Here is a 16,595-nt window from a genome sequence, read left to right as displayed (position 1 = left end):
GAGGCAAAAAATGCCTTCAGGAGCCTACTCTTTTTTCAATTTCCCATAAAAAGCAGCAAAAGACTTACTAATTGTAAAGAAAAGAAAAAAAAGCACACCAACTTGAGTAGAAGTTCCAAATTGCAATCCAAAAAAATGATCAGCTTTAGTCGAAGGTGCCCAGACATTTATAGTTATCTGTTAATCAGGAAATTTCACCACTAGTCAAACAATAAAACATAACGGTTTATGTTGCAGATAGTGACTTGAAATACCGATTGTTAACGAGAATCAATGCGGTTGGGAAAGTGTTAAACGACCATTGCCTTGTTGAGGTTTGCTTATATCTTTATTATCATCATGTATAACAATACAACGACTGTATAAATGAGACCTTTATAAATTTTGATAGTACTTATGAATCTAATAAAATTATTTTATAGAAATTAGGCACATCATTTTCACGTTTTATTTAAAAAGTTTTACATAAGTACTCAGTCCTCGGTTCTTTAAATGTTACTCATGAGAATCTATGTCACAGCATTTAATTGGAAACATTTATTATTTATCATCAATTCTAATTCTAAGTAATAGTAGTCCCAATGAACTTCTCATTTCAGTTCTCGGTAATATCCTCGTAATAAATTCCTTTACACATATAGTTAAAATTGATATGCATGTGGAAATTGCATTGCATGCGTTTTACTTTCAACTTAATAAAGTAAAATGATGTCTGCCAGTAAAATATGGAATTCCTAAGTCATCACAAGTGATTGGGGGAAAAGTTTTCGATCTGCATAGTCCAGAATGATTTCCTTCACTTGGTCAGCTGTTATTTTAGGCACACGAAGCTCATAGTTCAGAGATTTTAACTTTGAGTTGTCAAGATTCAAGTGTTTGTGGTAAAGAAGCTCCTCGTCCATATACGGTGTGAGAGGTGTATTGTAAACTTCGTCTTTTTGACAAAGTTCGGCCCATGGTCCCATATGTTTGTCGTTTATTTCGCCAATCACATCCGACATGTTTACCTGAAATTATGAAGAATTTATATACTAATTATTCGTTCTAAGCAGTCTGATTTGACGCTTGTTCTTTTTCAAAATCAGAAATGGTTTGCAATTCACACAAGATTTCCACTGTGCAGACAAGCTAAATTTAGTTTGGCTCTTGTTAAAGAGACCCTAGTGAAACTTACCTTGGTTATGTTCGATATGGTTACGCCCCAGTAGTCGACATTGATTCCAAAAATATCTGCCAGTATGTCACTAATAGATCCCTGCGTTGAATCTGAATCATCAACAATATTATAAATTTGACCACTAGCTTTTGGATTTTGTGCCAACTCCCACACAGCAGCAGCAACATCGCCTACGTGGACAGTATTCAACTTCATGCTTTCGTTCCATAAAAGTTTCATTGTTTCGCCCAAATATTTGTACAAGGCGGAAATGATAATACGAGGTGCTGAAAAACTCATTGATATAATCGAAAACTCCCAAGTACAAATAGATGACTAAAAACTTACTTAACCACCGCGTATCGCCTACCCCATAAACGATCGGTAGTCTAAGTACAGTATAGTTCAATTTTGGCACCGAAGATAATTCTTTTTCGACTTTAAGTTTAAATTTGGCCAAGCTTGTCCATGGATCGGTTTTACAATTCTCTGCAAGTGCAGTTTTTTCACTGGATGCAATATTACCTGAGCTCAGCTCAATATAACGTTTGGCACCGATTTGTGCGGCCTCGTTGGCGCAGTTTACACTTAACTTGTAGATCCCTTCTTTGTATACCGCATCACTTTGATTGGGGCGATTCTCTGCCGCACAATTTACCACAATGTCCCATGTTCCAGACGATGGTGCTGCGAATGCCTTCTTACAAAAAACTGAAAAGAGATGTCGAATTATATAAGAAATGATGCAGGATCAACACATATTAAGATATATACTGTAAACTATAATACAACAATCATTTTTCTCTGAAATTGAAAAAAATCAAACTGAACCCGAAAAAAATTAACCACAGGCCAATCGCGTCTGTTTAATAGCTACGAGCAAGAAACATTCAATCTACGCAGGTTGAGTTCACCGAGGGACTGATAGTTCGAAAGGGCTTGACATCGATGCAGACCGAAAACGAAATAGGGTTTGTGATAATAATTGAAACCCTGCAGCATCTAAGGCCTCATTAGTCAAGACTGTTACCAAACAAACTGGCATCGATCGCCACATTTTTAAAAAGCGTCGCAGTTTACAATGGTCAAGATATAATCGCCATCGCCCGTGTCCGGTTTAGGCCTGCCTTAGTAAAAAACTTCAGACATTCCAAGTGTACGCCGAGACTCACCATTCCCTAAAAGTTGTTTGACTTCCTGGGTTATGCCATACCTCCATTTCAGACAGGATCTCTCACTTTTTTTTATAGATGTTGACTTATAAGACTTTCCGACTGAATAATCCTCACTCATACGGTTTATCCACAACTAGACGGGCGTCATGTCGCTCATAAATTTTATCGCTATATAGACCAAGAAATCCTATCCTCCAGTAGGAAGCCAAAAATTCTTCAAAGGGTTCCTCTCTCGAACGCGGCTAAAAAATCGCAGTTTCTCTTGCTTAGAACAAAAGGATTACATGTGATTTGGCAATATCATTGTCATGCATCATAAGAGCTTTAACGTTTTGGGCGGAACAATTCCTGCAAGTCGAAATAAGCTCGGTTGTTATCGGTTGTGATTTTCGACCCTAGATAGGTGAGGTTATCAACGGTTTCAAACTCGTATTTTCCTTTCTTTATCGTTCTTAGTTGACCAGTGCTATATGAAGTTGTTGGTGCCTTCGTTAATGCGTAGCAAAAGATCTCGCGCCAATCGCCACTTGCTCAATCTCGTTGCAAGGAGTTTGTACGCCTTCACATTTAACCAGTCCGGCTGTAATTCTATCGACTCGTGGCGACTTATGATTCTTATGCTGATGAATTGCACAGACTGTCTCTACCATACTTGGTGGCGAAAGCATTTGTCCGCCGTCTCCATTTGTGAAATTTCAAACTCACCGCGACGATTGTTGATTGTTGAAAAATTCACCATAATAATAAAATTGCTGAGTTCATTTACTACGTTATAAAATCACCATCGAACCATTGGTCGTACCAATGATACTGTTCTTCAGATGATTGTGAAGATCATTTGTCTATGCTTTCTGCTTCAAGAATTTGCTTAGCCTTTAGCTGAGGTTATGGCGGCATGCATTTCCCGCTAGTAAGTGTTACGATAGACTTTGTTATGGATGGTTTCAATGTTCACTCCCATCGGATTGTCAGAGGGCATTCGAGGTGGTATGATTATTCGAGGTGGTATGATTATTCGAGCCCGGAGCACCTTGTCAATGAGATACTGAAACGAATCTATATTCGCCCCCCTCTCTATATAATTTGACATTTACCAAGGCCAGATTAGCACATGGCCCATTTGGTAGAAAGTGATCCTGTTTAGAGAGACCTCCGTTTAATTTTTTGTGTCCGTGTAAATCAGGTACTTAGAACGACCATTTCGATTGATACTATTAACTGTACAATCCACAGTCCGTTATTGCTGGTGTTTCTATTAAGAATAATATGTAAGCTGTGGGAACCGACGTATCGCCTAAGCACGGGTTTCGTCACTGCTTTGCTATTCAAATCACCAAGTATGACTTTGATAACATATCTTGTTCAATGCTTGGATTTCAAAATGCTAAATTTAGGTTTTGTTAAAATTCAAAAATAGTAATTTCTGGACATTCTTTTAAAAATCAAATCTAACATCGAATAGGGGCTGGGGCGTTGTATAAAAAAACGGACATTGATAGAATGGCAATTACATAGGCAATTACGAACGGGAAGCAACCTCAAACGATTTTTAGGCAGAATGTTTACTTCTGAGTTTACTGACTCTTCGTTGTAGAAAGCAACTAAAAATCAATTGACCAACGATTCGCGTCCTCTTTAAGAATTGTGGCAAAGTAACGAAGACAAAGCCAAGGTGTTCGCAGCGCAACTAGAAAAATATTTAAAACAATGCTTCCCCAAACATTACTTGAATTTCCCAGATGTCAAATAAACACTAAGCCAACTTAGAATATATCCTTGAACGAATTTAAAAGTCACATAAAGAAAAAGTCAACCCTAAAGTAATCGGAGGATATGATTTAGTCACATCTTTCAACTGCTTCAACAGTTGGCTATCACGTTTTTCAAGCTGCTATGGCATATTTTCAAAGCAATTCTGAGAACAAATCACAAGTCCAAAGCTTGAAAGGGATTCTGCTCAAATGAAATCTTACAGACAGTTGAGCTTTCTCCCCACCATCTCGAAAGTATTCCAAAAACTTCTACTCGAGAAACTATTACCAACCCTGGCAGACAGAAATGTGATACCATATCGCTTCTGAACGGGACAAAGACTAAACAAGTCGGGAAACCGGAAGCTCGGCGCTTCAGGTATGAAAGGTTTTGTTTGCTTCTTCTGTGAGTATATTTGATTGCAGAACTATCTCATTTGTACGTAGCCCATTATGTATGATATATGCATTTAGTATGTCGGACTACTCATTTTTGATATTTAGTTGCAATAAACTTACATGGTAAAGTCAACTTTGAACTACTGTAACTTTGTTAGTAATAGCATGATTTATTTTATTTATTCTATGATATTACAAAGTTTTATAACTCTAGGATAAACTTAAGGGCGATTTTCACTTAATTTCCCCAAAAATACGGTAATATACTATTATTAACTTAATTTGAGCAGGTATCAATATGGAGAGTATTTTGAGGCCTGAGCACCATATTGAAGCAGCTTCAGGATATTTTTTCAGATTTTTTGGTTGGGTAGTTTCTGAGAATGGCTCCGTCAAAGAAATCATCACTTTCCACCGCTCCCACTCCGCACCTTTCTAACAAATGTCAAAACTAAGATCGGCTTCGAAAAGTACTAATCGATACCTTTCATTTGATAACCAACATGACCATATTTGGCGAAAAAAAATTCTACACCCCCTTTTGCATGCAGCGCAGTGTCTTCCAGTGTCCTAGGTTAGTGGAAGAAAGGAGTGCTATCACCGGAAAATTTTGTCCGGAGAATGGTAGCCTGTCAGGAAGACTGGGATGCGATCAATTTCATGATCGCTGTAATCTAGGATAAACTACGAAAAGCAGAAGAAGTGAGGAAGACGCGGTTACGAACCTCCCGGGTAGACGAAAGGAGACCTAGCTAAAGTGAGCTAATTCCCTCCCGTGACGTTATACCTAAAGGTGGTTCCACGGGGTAGGGGGGAGTCGGGGGTGGTTTTAGTGGATAAAAATCCCACACTCTGGCCTGCCCAGACCAGAGTCTTTTGAAGATTTCCACCTCCTCAAAAAAAAAAAAAGACAGACAGACAGACAGATAGACGGACAGACAGACAGACAGATAGATGTGCGGAGTTGCCAAATCTCCCATCAGGCGCGTCCCTTCGTGCGGATAAGGGAATGCTCGGCGGATGCGTAGGAATATGCACATATACGCATTTGGAGGTGTGCGTGTATGGGCATGCTTATGCGCAGGCCGGGTAGGTGGGAAGTAAACGCCCGCCCGTGGATAAAAATTGGCTATGGGAAGGATACCCAGAAATAAAACCAAACATGGAGGAAGAGAAGGAGAATAAAGTTACGGTGCAGGGCTTCGGAAACCCAGTACCGGCGGCTTTTGGGAGTGGGCAAGCAGGCTCCCGGCCGTCGATATCCCTCGACTGCAGTGCCTCGGTGGTGGATTACTTGGCCACCGTTGCATCAAATACTACAAGTAGCCTGGAGAAAGAGGCATTTAAAAGGAGTACATCACTCCCGAGAACGCCTGTTCAAAACCCAAGAAAAGATGGAGCACAAACTGGTCAGGTATTAGCCCATAGCGGGGTAACTACACCTGGTCGAAATATGTCGCAGGACTTAGTGGTTGATCCATTTAAGAGAAGCTCGACGATAGCGCGATCTCCTCCGAAATCAACCTTGATGAAGGAAGGAAATCTGGGAAGCATTCGGAAGGCTAATAAGTACGTAAGCGCCCAACGTGAAAACCAAGCGGAGGAGCTATGTCAGAGTCCGGAAGAATCATCGTTTGCCCTACTCGGAGGTAAAATAGTAGAGTTGTCTGAATTTATTAAGGACAAACACAACGTGCACCAGGCCATCAAAAACATGGTGCGTACCATTCGGGTACTATACAATGGTGCCAAGGAAGAAAAAAACGCCTCGAAGAAATCAAGCGTCACCCAGGCAACACAAGTGACACCCCCTCAACATCCAAAGGGCGGTAAACTTGAAAAAAGGAGTAGAGAGTGCGCGAACGATTCTTTCGGATGCTCACAGGACGCGAAAAGGCAAAAAGGCCTCTCACCGGCAAAAGGCAAGGGAAACAAAGTTACCAACATCGTGGAAACTGCGGCGCCGGCTCCAATTGACCCAAGGGAGGCAAAGCCTCAAAAAGGGACCAAGGAAGCATGGACCAAGGTTGGTGGAAGGAAAAACACGACGCAGAAAAGAAGATTACGGCCCGAATTAATCATCATCTCCAAAAAAGGGGATATGACTTACGCCGATATCCTTAGGAAGGTCAAATCCGATCCTGAGCTGATGGACCTTGGAGAAAACGTCAGCCGAATCAGACGCTCCCAGAAAGGAGACTTGATGCTGGAGCTGAAGAAGTCTCCGGGCAAAACGGTAGAAAATTTCCTCGGCAAGGTGGAGAAGTCCTTAGGAGAAGAAGCTCAAGTGCGGGCCAGAAAGCAGGAGCTTGTCATCGAATGCAAGGACATTGACGAAATCACGACCAAGGAGGATATCCGTGACGCCCTAGAAAAGCAGTTCGGACCACTTGGCTTGCAAGATTCCGCAATCAGGGGACTGAGGAAGGCATACGGAGGCACGCAAACGGCAACTATAAGCTTACCAACTGAAGCAGCGTTCAAACTGCTGGCGGCTGGGAAAGTAAAAATAGGTTGGGTCGTTTGCCGACTCAGGGAGCAGGTATCCCTTAAGCGCTGCTTTAGATGCCTGGAATTCGGCCACATAGCGGCGAAATGCACCGGTGACTGTGACAGGTCAAAATGTTGCAGAAAATGTGGGGGAGAAGGCCATATGTTCAGGGAATGCAAGGCTGAGCCTGAATGCATGCTCTGCAAGGAAAAAAAGGGCGTCGACTGTCGGCACGTTGCAGGCAGCAGCAGATGCCCAGTGTTTAGGCGAGCCTTGAATGCAGTCAAAAAATGAGGTTGATACAAATCAACCTCAACCACTGCGAGGCAGCGCAAGACCTTCTCTCCCAGACCATCTATGAGAAGGGAATCGAAGCTGCCATAATCAGCGAGCCCTATCGCAACAATAAGAGCGGTGCCTGGACTGCAGATGAAACTGGCAAGGCGGCAATATGGGCGTGTGGAAATCAGGCCATTCAAGAAGTGATGGAGTTTCCAGAAGTTGGATTCGTCAGGGCAAAAATAGCTGGTATCTATATTTATAGTTGCTATGCTCCACCAAGCGCGACGATAACAGAATTCGAAGGAATGCTAGGTATGCTAGTCTCGGATGCAAGAAGTCGAAACCCCAAGATCATAGCTGGTGATTTCAACGCGTGGGCCGTGGATTGGGGCAGTCGCACTACGAACACCAGGGGCCGTATCCTGCTCGAGGCTTTCGCGGAGCTAGATTTGGTGCTTGCCAACACGGGAAACGCTTCCACTTTTCGTGGGACAGGGTCGGGCTCAATAGTCGATCTGACATATGTGAGCACCACATTGGCGAGGAGAATGACATGGTTTGTCAGTGAGCATTATACTCACAGCGACCACCAGGCGATTTTCCTCCAGATCGAATATGGGCCATGCGTCGATGCGTGTCCCCGTGAGGCTGGAAACCGGGGCTGGTCCGTGAAAGGGCTTGAGGAGGATGCATTCATAGAGATGCTATTGGGAGGCCAATGTCCCGGTGGTGCGGCTACGGAAAAGGTAGAGCAAATGATGGGACGCATAACAAGAGCATGCGACGCTGCTATGCCGAGGCGACGAGTTCTCGCAAAAAGGCGCTCAAACTATTGGTGGAATGAAGAGATCGCGGTGCTACGGAATGCATGTTTTCGTGCTAGAAGGATCTGCCAACGATCTAGAGCAAGACCAGACTTCGACGAGAAACGGCTAGCATATGTGAACCTTCGAGGTAGGCTTAAGCAGGCTATACGGACCAGCAAGCGAGAATGCTTCAAGGAGCTTTGCACAGAGGCAGACCAAAGCCCCTGGGGAACAGCGTACAGGATAGTTATGAAGAAGATGAGAGGACGAACACCACAATTGACCTGTCCGCATCTTCTGCTCGATATCGTGACGGCGCTCTTCCCCCCGGATAAAGGGGAGCGCAAACAACACAAGCGAGCACTCGACGTCTACACCATACCTGCGGTAACTGAGGAGGAACTTATGCAAATTTGCCGGAGAATTGGTGATAACAAAGCACCCGGTCTGGATGCTGTTCCCAATAGAGCCCTTAAACTCGCTGTTAAGACCAGACCCGACTGGTTTATCAGCGTGTTTGAGACATGCATGATAGAAGGAATTTTCCCCGATCGGTGGAAGAGGCAAAAACTAGTTTTGCTCCCGAAGCCGAATAAACATCCAGGACACCCTTCATCATACCGACCGATTTGCCTTATCGACACGGCAGGAAAGATGCTCGAAAGGGTCATCTACAACAGACTGCTCCCTATCATCGAATACAAGGATGGACTATCGGAGCGACAATTTGGATTTCGTCAAGCCCACTCAACGATCGACGCCGTAGACGTTGTTTTGAAGCTGGCTCGAGACGCGATGTCGTCTAAAAAATGCTGTGCCGTAGTGACATTGGACATCAAAAATGCGTTCAATTCCGCAAGCTGGGAGTGGATAAAAAGTTCACTGGCTAACACGGGTGTCCCTAGTTACTTGACTAAGCTCCTCAACAGTTACCTTTCGGAGAGGACACTTTGGTACGACACGGATGAGGGATCCAAGCAGTACACCGTCACCGCAGGAGTACCACAGGGCTCAGTGTTGGGTCCTCTCCTGTGGAACGTCATGTACAATGGGGTCCTTGTCCTTCCCGTGCCAAAGGAGGCCACGATAATCGGTTTCGCAGATGATCTAGCTGTGGTTGTCGTCGCGAAAGAACCTGAAGACGTCGAAATGTACGCTAACGAAACCATTAGCGCCATAAAAGCGTGGCTGGAGATGGTTCAGCTTGACCTTGCGGAACAAAAGACGGAGGCGGTCTTGATTACCAATCGTAGGAAGAGGAATACGATTAATATTCGCGTTGGTGGTCACGTCATCACTTCGAAGCCGGTTATCAAATACCTGGGGGTGATGATTGACGCTAAGATCAATTTCAGGGGACACCTGGACTATGCCTGTGAGAAAGCGGCAAATACCAGCGTATCATTAGCGCGGATGATGCCTAACATTGGAGGTCCAAGGTATAGTCGCAGATTACTTGTGGCCGGAGTGGTTCGCTCCACACTATTATACGCGGCACCAGTTTGGGAGGAAGCATTAGCGTCTGAGAGTAATCGTAGGAGAGTAAATATGACTTACCGCTTAGTGGCGCTAAGGGTGTGCAGCGCCTTCAGAACAATATCAGGCGAGGCAGCGGGTGTTATTGCGGGAATGATCCCGATAGACATTCTGGCAAGTGAGACACGCTGCCTGTACGAGACAAGGAAAATGAATCCTCTTGAAAAGGATGCAGAACGCCGAAAGGCGGCAAGGCGAGAGTCGCTGGAAAAGTGGCAGAAACGGTGGGATGACTCGCAGAGGGGTCGCTGGACCCACACTTTGATTCCCCGTATTGAAGAGTGGATCCAGCGACGACACGGCGAGATTAACTACCATCTGACGCAATTCCTGTCAGGACATGGCGGTTACAGGAAGTACCTGCACCAATTCAGGCTGGATGATTCTCCCTTGTGTCCTGAATGTGGTTGCACACCTGAGGACCCGGAGCATGTTATGTTCCACTGTCCACGATTTCTCTCAGAAAGGAGGAGTCTGGAAGACTCCCTGAAAACCACTCTAAGCCCGCAGAACATCGTCGGGGAAATGTTGAAATCGGAGGAAAACTGGTGTGCGGTGAACACCGCCATCAAACGAATACAAGAAGAACTGGCAAGAGCGGAGCGCGCAAGGAGGACGCGAAGAACGGAAGGCGTGGTCGCGTAAAGCACAGTCCACCCCGCGAAGTAATGCTTTGCGGCGGTCCCGCGGGGAAGGAAAAAGGAGAAAGTGGGGGTGGTTTTAGTGGGTGAGAATCCCACACGCTGCTGCAACCTGGCGCGGCAGTGTCTTTCTAAGATTTCCACCTCCATCCATAAAAAAAAAAAAAAAAAAAAAAAAAAAAAAAAAAAAAAAAGACAGACAGATAGACGGACAGACAGACAGACAGATAGACGGACAGACAGACAGACAGATAGACGGACAGACAGACAGACAGATAGACGGACAGACAGACAGACATTGAACCGATTTTAAAAAGGTTTTGTTTTGCAAACAAAACCTTAAAAAAAAGGAACAGGAGCTAGGAAGCAGCGTAGCACAATAGAGCACGTTCACCGAGTTGCATCAGAAATTAATAATGCTCATGAAAGTTGACAGATTGCCTCAAGAGTTTGGCAAATTTTAGCACGTGGGACTTATCAACAAAATTTAACGCTTGCCTCCGTTTGTTTTCATCAATTGTTACCGTCGTATTTAACGAAACGCAGATTTCCGGTTGAATACAAAGATGTTCTCACTGAAAATCATTAAATCGGGGCAGGAACCTCCAAGGGTGATGTGGTCGGTCCCACATTGTATTTTATCTATAATTAACCGGTGAACCCAAATCTTCAAGTCTATATGGGTATATAGAATTCAATTACAGGGTTGTGGCAGATCATCCAACATTAATCTGCTACAGCAGATTTAGTTTCTAATTCTGAAATGTATCTCTGGTGCTTCCTTGTATTTCCGTAATGCTAAACTGTACACCGATTGTAACAAAATAATTGAAGAAATTTACTGTTAATCATGCTAAAGAGCCACCCCAACGTGATGGTAAAGAAATTCCAGATGAAATCCGGAGGCTAAATGGGGTAACCTTCTAGACGTAGGGAAGGTGTCTACGTGAACACTTTATTTGGAGTCTTGGGTTTTCTTTTTATTATATTAAATTCACATTGATGTTGATTGATTCTTTTTAAAATTTGCTTTTTAAATTGTAATAATGAATATGTGTATACAACATGAAGCAAGTTTAAAAAATGTAAATGCTAACACGAGTAACTCAAAGCAATGGCATGGGGACATTTATTAGTTTTACGAATTGAGTTCTATTTGATAAAATTTGTATGGTTGAAATAGAAAACATGTTTGCAGGAAAACAAGATCATACAAAGTTTAAAACCAAATTGAAATCGATTAAATATCTGCCTGTTCAGATAGCTATCTGTTATACTAATTGGAACCTTCTGTCATGAAATTCGGTGAGAATATGTCGTTTGTGAAACGTTTATATGCAGCAGTGACCTAATTTTTAAATTTTAATAATTTGAAACCTAAAATAAACGCACCATGAAATTTAACAGGCCTCGTTCTCAACCTGATTATGTACCGTATATTACTATATATCAGAAAGTTATGAAGATCCACTTATTCAACCTAGAAGTACAAGTGGGTGTGTATGATAATATAAGGTATGATGCTAGAAAGTTTAAAGGAAGTCCTAGTATTATTAACAAACTTTTTATTTCGTCTAGATATATATATGTTACGATTCGAAAATCATATTATCACGTTGAAGAAAAACATGACGCTTTAAAATTTTTGTCTACGTTCAATTTTTCACAGACTTCGGAATTCATTAATTTCCCGAATTCCATAATGCTGATCGGTTTTTTCTTTTAAATGTAGCTTGCGGGCTAGACATGTGGCCCACTTTGTTAACTAGAAGCGAGCGAAAGCTCTGTCGGTCAGAATAAGAAACTTTAAATAAACTTCTAAAACAATTTAGATCTGCGTCTATTTTACTATTTACTAGAAAGTTCATTCTCCGGAAGCAATCATTGTTGGGAAGCCCTGATCTTGGGTTCCTTTTATAACATATATATATATATAACGATATATATCGGTACGATAATAAAGTGATCAACCTAAGATACTAAGGGCCGATATATACAAGGGGTGCTGTATAATTTTCAACACATACAATTATTGCTTTTCTGATCAGCGCAATAGCAAATTCCCTTTTGCCACGGCGCATACTACGCTGAACTTCCTCGGAGATGGCTCGATACGAACGCATCACACTCACTCACCACACTGGTCAACAGAGTTTTAAACTCCTTCCCTTCATCGATCTGCATCCATAATCCCGCAGTCCGCCAGATCTTATGACACCCCTTTGGTACATGGCCGACGATCTACCTAGCACACGAGAAAAGTACATTTTTGATGGTAGTTCAATGCTCATCTATATACTCAGGCGGATTACTCAGTATATCTGCCGTCTGCTCAGCGAGAAGGCTCTCCCACTGTCGAGCGATAGCTGGATCATATAAACGATTGATGTTGAACCAAAAGGGTTGCAGCTACCCACCCCTGCGGGTAGTGACGGGTGCAACACGAAATCGATCATCAGATGATGGCGATCTCTTTCGAGGGCGATGTCAGCGCCTCCCTTGTTAAGTACATCCAGGAGACATCTCCCAAACCTACTACTGATCGCGAAGTGGTCGGTCTGATTACTCGTGCGCTGTCGTGCATCAATTGTATTTGGATATATGATATATGGGCAAAGTGATCTTTTGATATTTGGAGTCGTTCGGAAATTATAGTGTGCCGTATTTATCGGTCCGAATGACGTTCGAATGACTTCGCTAAAAGGACACGAATTGAAGCCAAGGCTTTACATGTGTTTCTTGAAGAAACCTAAGGTTTATGGATTAGGTATAACAGATTAATGGTCAGTTAATGTTTTATGGCTAAAAATCGCATTCTATTTTTTAAATGCGTTTTTATCGAAACTGCATGTTGAAAATCGGCTGCCACCATAGCCCAAAATCTATCCAAAGAAATTCTTTGAAATTTTCACGACTTATTCAGAACATATTTCTACGGTCCGCAAACTAGGATAATTCATTCATTCATTGAAGAAGCCGTGAAAAAACATCAAAATTCCCAAAAAAAAAAACTTTAACCCGGCACCAAAAATTTAGCTTTTAATATTTTTTAATAATCCTAGTTTGCGGACTGTAGTTAAGTCTGTTCTTTAAGATGATCACAGCGCCCTCTAACGTGGCAGCAGAGAAACACTTTTTTTTGGAGATGGGTATATAAATTGCCCTGTATTTGAATAACTAGCTGTGCGATCGGGCTAGAAGAATTGCTATGCACGCTCAAGATGTAAGTAAATCCATGGTGAAAAATTTGTATTTGTATCTTTATCCTGTCCATAAAAAAATTAAAAAAAAAAATAATGAAAAACGACCTTCCACGGGATGACCCCCTTAAATCCAACCTGCAACAATGACGTTACGGTCGAAAAGGCCGTGCATCCTTATTGCATGTCCGCGAAAGGTGTTGTCAGAGCAGACTTTGACATTCAGATCACCAATCATGATCGATGTAATCTTTAGGTCTCAGTAGTTGCTCACAGAAACCAACCTCCTCCATTATATCGGAAGGTTCCGTTGGTGCATAGCACTGTACAATCGTGATGCTCCTTAAATTGGATCGGAATCTTGCAGTTAGAAGTCTATCAGAAAGCGGCAAGTCAAGAGGGAGCGCTTTGCGGTAACCGTCAGAAACAAACCGATACCAGATTCGCGTCTGCTAACAGTCGGCCTTCCAGAGTACGAAAACGCATTACTGCAAGAGTACTCTTCAGAGTCCCACCATCTTACATCGCTTAGGTCGAGAATGGTCAGCTCATATCGTTGGAATCCTCGCTCGAGTTGAAGAAAGCGAGCATTCTAAGGCCCTCCATATTGTTGTCAAAGAACGTGCGCATATTCCCGAAAACGATCATAATCCCTTTTCGAGTATATGTACCGGAAATAGAAAACATCAGGCATTTGGCATAGGAATCATGAAACATCATTTTACCGAATAAAAATAAATGATTTGAAACCCAAGAACCTTTTGTAAAATATTTTAACTAAAATAAATTTATTTTTGAAAATTTAAAAACCGCGGAATAAATCTGTGCACACTCCACTACATTCTGAAATTTTGTAGCTTTAAAACAAGGCGCAATTATTTTTGTTTAAATTGGCATTTCAAAGCATTGATATCAGCTCCCTTGTAATATTTTACGTTAAGCCTTGACTTCAGCGGACCTATGCTTGCCCGGAGATATTCATTGAATTGTTTCACTTCGAAATCCATTATCGGAACTATTTTCCCTTGCGAACGAAAGCAAAAATGTAAACAAACTGTTATCGGCCAATGAATTACAGCGAAGGTTACACCAGAACGCAAGACCTCGAAACTCTTTCACCATCCTCCCCGGTCAACAACCTTTCATACACACCAACGCAGCATGTAAAACACCCCGAACAAGTGGCCGCAAGGTGCATCAACTGACACACTTACCTGGATTAATCAAATTAGCGCTGCAGAACTCAACAAGTGGATTCTCATAGGCATTCGTGTGGGTTTTATTCAGCCAGGCCATCTGGGGTGGGGTCTTATCCACAACGCGGATTTCGGAAGCTAACTCGTTCTTCACCAAGAAGTCGACCAAGTGTCGACCGATAAAGCCACATCCTGTAACGATAACAATAGGACGGGGTTAGAAAATTACTTGAGTCACAAGTGAAGGAGATGCACAACATCGGTCGATATTTTACCTCCAAGGATTAGTACGCGGGGCTTTTCAGACATTGCACCGAACAAAGAGTATGCGAAGTTATGTTTTGTTTCGCTGGTTTAGCACCAAAGATGGAACAATGGAGATTGCGTGTGGAAATCCCCCGACAAAATTCAAATACCGACAGCCTTATTAAAATTCAAGCCGGATCGATGTCAAACTGGTTTCTGACACTTCATCACGAGAATCCTCCTCAAAACCAACGACTTGCAACCTTTCACCACAGATGTCAGCAACATTTCTACGGAGTAAAATTTGATGGGAAGACTGCTTAAAGATAACCGTACTCTTACAGGTAACAACACTCAGCTTCCTTTCGGAAACGGCCGCAACATCATTTACAGCAAATTTTTATTCAGAGACAAAATAAATAAAGTAGGATTCGTTGAGTAAGGATTAACGCTGCAGGATGGGCGAAATAAGTTTTTGTATGTAGATCGAAGTTGACAAAATGCAAGGAATATTCACTCCACCAAGACAAATTATTCGACATTTCACGCAAACCAATTAAACCGGTGAGCAGAGATTGCATAATAATTCTAATTTTATTGGGGATTCTGTACTCCACGCCCTCAAAAAAATTCCGGACCCGGTGAAATCCTTCCTCCTCAATGGAACTGTATATGGTTGTTATTGACTCCAAAATAGGGTACATGGATGCGACAGCCATATCTGCCCGCCACCATTGTCGTTTCTTTGAATTATGTTTCAGCTCCAACCAGCACTTCCCGAAAATCCTGTTCTCCGCCACTGTTCAACACAATGTAGCTCTAAATTGACCTCCTCATTGGCTACACTAGGATGGTCAGTTCTGGGACATAGCAAAGCAGGCAATAGAGTCATCGGCCTTTCTCAATGCCATACCTATCCATTATTGTTTATACTTTCTCATCAAAACATCCGTGACTGACTTGCTCGTACAATGACCTGATTTTTAGTTTAAATTTTGTCGAGAAACAGTACTCTGGTGGCAGAATGAAGACAATGAAAGAACGAAAGCTTTCAAATTTCAATGAACACTTCAAATAACAAAGGTGAGCATGTGCAACCCCTTTACAGCGTTAGCATGAGGTACCAGCCTGACTTTCTCTGCCACCTTTTCCAGATTCAGAGCCATTTGACCAAGATCCATTATTTGGTGAGGACGCAAGCAAGATATCATCAGCGTAGTCGAAGTGTTTAAGGAAAAATCACATCGTCCATTCAACCGCTTCACAATCTCTATACAAAGCAGCGTGAAAGGCACTACCGATAACGAGAAAGTACTTTACCTGCAACAAGTTACTACCCTGTCGGGCTCTGTTTTCGACTTCAAACTTCGCCTCTTCCATGCAGTGTTCCAAGGGTACTTTTTGTACTTTGTTACGGTCACAGAATTCGTAGTTTTCATCGATCCGGTTTTATGTCCCCGAAAACAATCCGATCTTGTGACGTCCTTGTACGACGTCGCACCTGTGTCGGGTAAAAAAGCACTTTTGATGGCGGCATAGTGCTAATCATTATTCCCGGGCGGGTTGTCTAAAATTTATGTTGTTTACACGACAAAAATGTTTGCTCACTGCTGGAAGACTGAAGGATCGATTTTACGGCATGTAAACCACCGCCACCTTTAAATGTCTCTTTTGTTAGACACATTTAGAAGACAACACTCAATCTACTGATGTTCG

General features: G+C 42.5%; 1 protein-coding gene across 1 annotated transcript; it reads right to left on the bottom strand.

The window, feature by feature from the left end:
* Window positions 1–301: 301 nt before the first annotated feature.
* On the bottom strand, window positions 302–15,105 carry LOC119657716 (methionine adenosyltransferase 2 subunit beta). Its single transcript, XM_038064759.1, has 5 exons — window positions 14,909–15,105; window positions 14,652–14,825; window positions 1,505–1,867; window positions 1,175–1,443; window positions 302–1,007 (listed from the first exon to the last, which is right to left on the bottom strand). The coding sequence occupies exons 1-5, from the start codon at window positions 14,940–14,942 to the stop codon at window positions 735–737; spliced, it is 1,113 nt and encodes a 370-aa protein (XP_037920687.1). The 5' UTR covers window positions 14,943–15,105; the 3' UTR covers window positions 302–734.
* Between the last annotated feature and the right edge of the window lie 1,490 nt (window positions 15,106–16,595).

This window comes from Hermetia illucens, chromosome 5, assembly GCF_905115235.1.
Source record: "Hermetia illucens chromosome 5, iHerIll2.2.curated.20191125, whole genome shotgun sequence".
Taxonomy (NCBI): domain Eukaryota; kingdom Metazoa; phylum Arthropoda; class Insecta; order Diptera; family Stratiomyidae; genus Hermetia; species Hermetia illucens.
This window is presented reverse-complemented; position numbering and strand designations above follow the sequence as displayed.